At 41.7% G+C, this 6,509-nt stretch overlaps 1 protein-coding gene across 1 annotated transcript in view; it reads left to right on the top strand.

The window, feature by feature from the left end:
- Positions 1-512: 512 nt before the first annotated feature.
- LOC143022628 (uncharacterized) overlaps positions 513-6,509 on the top strand; it is a 375,823-nt gene continuing 369,826 nt past the window's right edge. The window contains exon 1 of the mRNA XM_076180939.1: positions 513-1,317. Within this exon, the coding sequence (XP_076037054.1) occupies positions 638-1,317 (680 nt within the window). The 5' untranslated portion in view covers positions 513-637. The remainder of the gene's footprint in view (positions 1,318-6,509) is intronic.

Below are 6,509 nucleotides of genomic sequence, written 5' to 3'. Positions count from 1 at the left end.
AACTTTGTATCATACCTCTAATAATATGTTAGGCCCTTTTATATGAGGTATTTTGACCGACATCAGAAAGAATTTTGAATTGGGACTCTGATATGGTTCCAGGGCAGTCGGTGCCTTTTGGCAGTCGTCTGTTTTCTGTTGACGGTGTTGTGTGTTGGTACTCTACACCGTGCTGGGTGGTGACCAGAACGCAGACGTGCCAGTGCGCGGCTCGCTCGCTCGTCTCTGGAGTGATTTCTCTGCTGAGCTCGTTTCCGAGAACTGACAAGATTGACCCAAACAATTTCCATCTCAACTGTCGAGTTATTTCCCCTTTGATGTACAGGACGACCTGGTGTGTTCTTTGGCTCTTCCCGGAGGAAGAAAGGGTCCGGGGATCTTGGTATTTTCATTCTTTCATCTGGGAAATTATCCGGCTATTTTTGGTCCGGTGAAGAATTGAGGCTAATGATCTGCTTCAGCCGTTTAGGATTTTTTTTTTTTTTTTTTTATGGACACCACCGTTCAGGTGCAGCCTCGGAGAGTGTGGGGGGGGGTCTTCCCTTTGCAGAATAAAATCTCCTGACAGGAGATAAAAAAAATACAAACTGAACTGGATAGTTTAAGGGTAGGCGTAGCCTTAATATGTGCTCTGCTTATGATAAAAAAAAGTGATGTTTGTCTTCTCATTTCTTTGCAGACTCTTCGCTCACCAGTCACCACGTCACCACTACATGCAACACCATCCCTACCATCACCACCACCATCACCACCACCACCCTCAGCACCCCCCTATCCTCCTCTTCCTTCACCAACAACAGCATTACCCCTCGTCTCCACCACCACCACCTCCTCCTCCTCCAAAACGGTCTTCCTCGAGAGTGATGGAGATCTGGGTCCCACGGTCTTGACGACAATGGCCGAAAGCACCTCGCCCTCGCCCTTAACTCCGTCGTCGGCCATCTCCTCCCCGGCCATGCCCTCCCCAGGACCCGTGTCCTCTCCCCCCGTCCCGACAAGTCCTGGGTTCCCGACCCAGTACTTCTCCCAAAGCCCCTCTTCCTCCTCGGACATGGAGTGTTCCTCCCCGCCGATGTCGACTTCGTGCATGTCGCCGCCGTCGTCCAGGACTTCGGCGAAGAAGAGGAAGAAGTTCGCTTCTGCGGCTCACGAGGGTCGTCCTGCCGAAGGGAACTCGTCTCCTAGCGGAGGCGATGCAGAAAAGGGGAGAACCGCCGCCGGTGGCGGTGGCGGCAGCGGCAGCGGCAGCGGTGGTGATGGTGGAGGCGGCGTTTCTGGTGTGGTAGACCTCAGCGATATCATGGAAGTGTCACCAAGGTGAGTTTTGTTCTTCCCCGTTTGTTCTTCGTTGTTCCGATGTTCTGCGATGTAGGCAGAGGCGCTGCTTGAACGTTGTGTGTGTGGAGATTGATCGTCTGAATGCAGATAGATTATCTCTTTATCAGTTATGTAAAGATTACCGCGAGGTCGATCTCTGGAAGTGAACAACCAGATCGAGGCGGTTCGAACCCGTCCAGGAGTCATCGCGTGGCGGCAGTGGTATTAATAGGGGCGTATGCTCTTAAGTCCTGAGTTTCAATCCAGGTCCTTGTTAACCCCGTGAGAAAATCGGGGATTTATCACGTAAAATAGACCTTTGAGTTGAGGGATTTGAGATTAATGGGATGTTTCAGAGTGGTGGGTCTCAGCTTTATTCCACATTCCTCCCGTTCATAAATTCTCTCGAATTACACTAATAATAATAATAATAATAATAATAATAATAATAATAATAATAATAATACAATAATAATGATAATGATAATAGACGTATATACAGGGTGCTACCCCCAAAATATGACTAATTTTTTGTGACCATTCTTGTGATTACTTGTTTTGGAACACCCTGTAGGCGCTGCTAGATATCCTGAGTGGTGCAGCCATTAGGCTAGAGTCTCATCAGTCCTGCCTCGTTGCCCACACGTTTTGGTCCTGCAGGGAACGCTTACACACGCGCACACACACACACACACACACACACACACACACACACACACACACACACACACACACACACACACACACACGACTCGTGACGCAGTGGTAGAGTTCCTGGCCGCCACTACAGTGGCCCGGGTTCTAATCCCGCCCAGGGCTGAAATAATTTCAGTATCGCTGCGCTGCGAGTCGTTACTCCAACTCGTGGGCGGGGAGTTGGGTGTGTGTGTGTAAGTGTAAGGTCACAGCATTACCCATAGATCGGTCACATATGAGTTCTGAGCTCTCTTCCTGGAGGGAAATGACTGTCGATCACGAGTCCAACACGTGATCCAAGACCATGATGAATCACACACACACGGAGAGTAGACCATCGAGAACGAAAATAAGTTTCGAGAAATCAGCTGTTTTTACTGACAATTCCTGAAGACAGTCACTAAGTTCAAGGAAGTCGAGAATAGGTTGAGGTTACTTGGTGACGTCAATGCTGACACTTGATCCTGGAGGAGGAGGAGGAGGAGGAGGGGGGAGGAGAGTGGTCAGTCGGACATAGACCGGAGGACCGGTATGGTGTCATTGGTCACCATTGGTCATGTATTCTTCACTTCCCTCATCTTACTTTCACGATATAGTGGCCTATTGACGTTCTGGATTCGCTGGCGCTATGACGAAATTCTTTAAATGTGCAAGGTCGTAGTTGCCCGGTGAGACTTGAGCGAGACATCGTAAGTTTGAATAATTCATGACGTCGTAAGTTTTAACCATTTAAGACATCATAAGTTTTTTAAACGTTCAAGACATCGTAAATTTTAAGCATTCAAGACACCGTGATTTTTAACTATTTACGACATCGTAAGTTTTAACCATTTAAGATATCGCAGGTTTTAACTTTACGATATCGTAACTTTTGATAATTTACGACATGATACGTTTTAACCATTTACGACGTAAGTTTTAACCATTTAAGACATTGTATGTTTTAAGTATTTACGACATCGTATGTTTTCACTATTTGCATCGTAAATTTGAACAATTTCCGATATAAGCTTTAACCATTTAAGACATCGTAAGTTATAACTACGACATCGTAAATTTTAACCCTTTAAGATATCGTAGGTTTTAACTGTTTATAATATCGTAAGTTTTAACCATTTACGACATCGTAAGGTTGAACTATTTACAACATCGTAAATTTCAATATATGACGTAAATTTTAACAATTTACAACATCGAAAGTTTTAACCATTTAAGTCATTGTCAGTTTTAAATATTTACGACATCATGTTTTAACTACATGAGTTTGAACAATTTAGGACATAGTAAATTTTAACCATTTATGACATCATAATTTTTAACTATGTATGACATAAGTTTGATCCATTTACGACACGTAACTTTTAACTACGACATCGTAAGTTTGACCAGTTCACGAGATCATAAGTTTTTATAATTTAAGGCATCGTAAGTTTTAACCATTTACGACATCGTAAGGTTGAACAATTTCCTAAATCGTAAGTTTTAACAAGTTACGATATCGTAGGCTTTAACCGTTTACATCGTAAGTTTTAACCAGTTACGACATCGTGCCTTTTTAACAATTTATTACATCGTAAGTTTTAAACATTCACGACATCGTACATTTTAACAGTTTACGACATCGTAGGTTTTAATATTTAATTAAATCGTGTTTTAACAAGTTATGACATAGTACGTTTTAACAGTTTATTACATTGTAAGTTTTAAACATTTACGATATCATACATTTTAACAGTTTAAGACATCGTAAGTTTTAAGGACTCACAACATCGTAGTTTCTAACTTCGTAACGATAAAAGGTTTTTTCGTAGCTGAATGAAGTTGTTGGGCATCAGGCAGGAAAAATTCCCATAAAGTGTGGCAAATTCGACACTAATTTAATATTTTTTTCTGCTGGTGTAGCGTTCTTCGAGGGATGCGGAGGGAACCAGGGATGACCCTTCATCCACGAGATGCTAAGATGGGAAAGGGTCGCTTCACATTCCCCATTAAAAATGGTATAAGGAATTTTTTCATTTGTGTAGTGGGTGACGAGGATAAAAAGAAATGGTGTCCGCCATTGATGTGCCACATGTCAGGCTTCTCACAGTTTGAGGCTTTAAGAGGCAAAAGGCGCCTTTGGTCATCCTTGTACAGTGAGTCCTCCTTATACAGTAATTCTTTATCCGGTAAATTAAAAAATCAACTTGGTAAAATGGGGACATGCCGAGAACAGAGCCTGTGGCCAATGCGGACACCGAAGTCAGACCATATAATATGATCATCATCTCACTACCTGACCCCCTTTGGAGTCCGAGACGCATAACATCCGCTGACCTCTGTCAGGTCAACAACGGAGCAAAGGCACGGGTGTCTTTCTGCCGTGACACGATACGATGATGATGATCTGGCAAATCATCCTGGTGGCGTCATCGGCAGCGTACTGGTCCCGCGTCCGTTTCGCTCTGGGTTGGAACCCCGAACTTCTCTCCGATTCTCAGTAGTAACTGTAGTTGCAACAGTCCTTCAGGCTTCGGCCGCAGCTACTCAGCGCCTCCTGGCGTAGGCTCTTCCTCACCACCTATTAGTCACTGGCCCACAGTCAGGAGGCTCGGCTGACAGGAAATATGACACTTGGTGACAACGAGTCTGCTAAGAAGTAAAGTCAAAAGTCAACACAGACCCAACATTGGACCCAAAACGTTCATCAAGTGAATCACATGTGCTGAGTCAATGGGATTCTTAAAAGTCTCGTTCGAAATTGAAATTAGTTTAAGAATCAGGTCAGACGCTTGAGGTTCAGGATAAGCGGGCTGGATTCCTCTCCAGAAAAAAAGAATTAAGTGTTATTTCCATCGTGATTGGCATGATCTTTTAAAAGAATTTGAAGATTACGGTGTCATTCGGCCACGAATGTGGCACAGATGAGAAGCACTTGTTTATAGACTCGTCAAAAGTAATCTTGAAAGCTGTCCTACTCCACAATGGCTGTAAGTTCGTCTCTTTCCCTCTGCCTCACGTAGCGAACACGAAGGAAATGAAGCTTCTTTTAGAAATAAAATGTGGGGTCTTCATGTGGAAGGTATGTGATGACGTAATCAAGAATTGTCACTTTCTCTAGGAATGCAACTTGGTTACACAAAGTTCTGTCGTTTCCTCTGTGAGCTGGATAGTAAAGTCAAGAAAAAATCGTGTAAAGAAACTAATCACAGCGGACATCAGTGAAATTTTTGTTGGAAATGATATGTGGGGTCTTCATGTGTAATGTGTGTGGTGACCTAAGAGTTGTGTCACTTGCGCTCGGAATGCAAGTTGGTTACCCTAAGCTCTGTTGTTTTCTTCGTGAGTTGGAAAAAAAATCGTGTAAAGAAATTGTTACCACAGCACCAATGATTTTTTTTTCTTGCTAGTAGAATTATTTTTTTCTTTTCATTCTTCGTGTTTTTCTTGGTCTCGACCCGAAAGAATAATATATATATATATATGAATATATATATATATATATATATATATATATATATATATATATATATATATATATATATATATATATATATATATATATATATATATATATATATATATATATATATATATATGGTATAGGTGTGGGTGAGGAAGATATAAATCAGAATCCAAGTTTATTTTTTGTGCGAAACTAGTCAGAAATAAATTTGGATTCTGATTTATGTCTTCCTCACCCATCTTTACCAACTTCTCACAATGCCTCAACATGAACGAAATCGCCTTAAGGCGACAGCCAGAATAAAAGTACAAAGTGCCACACCCGCTACGGAAAGGGGATGGGAGGACTAATTTGGGTCAGGAAAATGGTCCCGTCACACTTCTTCTTCTTCTTCTTCTTCTTCTTCTTCTTCTTCTTCTTCTTCTTCTTCTTCTTCTTCTTCTTCTTCTTCTTCTTCGTTTAGGGACTTAAAGCCTCATTCATGTGAGTTGGCGACCCCATACAACAATGTGTGTGTGTGTGTGTGTGTGTGTGTGTGTGTGTGTGTGTGTGCGCGCGCTTGTATGTGCGTGTGTAAATGTACTTATGCAGGAAAAGAGCAATACTCGTGTGGTCCCGTCTCTTAATCTCCAAGTGACCATACTGTGTGTTTATGAAAAGATCAAATGAAGTGTATCTGCTTGTGTATGTATGTGATTCACCATGGTCTTGGATCACGTGTTGGACTCGTGATAGACAGCTATTTCCCTCCCGGAAGAGAGCTCTCAGAGCTCATGTATGACTGATCTATGGATGTGTGTGTGTTTGTATATATATATATATATATATATATATATATATATATATATATATATATATTTATATATATATGTATATATGGAACAAATAAAAGTACACATGACTGTGTGTGTCTTTGCAGGTGTATGTATATATATATATATACATATATATATATACATATATATATATATATATATATATATACATATATATAATTAATTAAGGCTGTTTGCGCGCGCGCGCGTGTGTGTGTGTGTGTCTGTAGCTATAC

Source organism: Oratosquilla oratoria, chromosome 3, assembly GCF_046742065.1.
Source record: "Oratosquilla oratoria isolate Oo_2021 chromosome 3, ASM4674206v1, whole genome shotgun sequence".
NCBI lineage: Eukaryota > Metazoa > Arthropoda > Malacostraca > Stomatopoda > Squillidae > Oratosquilla > Oratosquilla oratoria.
This window is presented reverse-complemented; position numbering and strand designations above follow the sequence as displayed.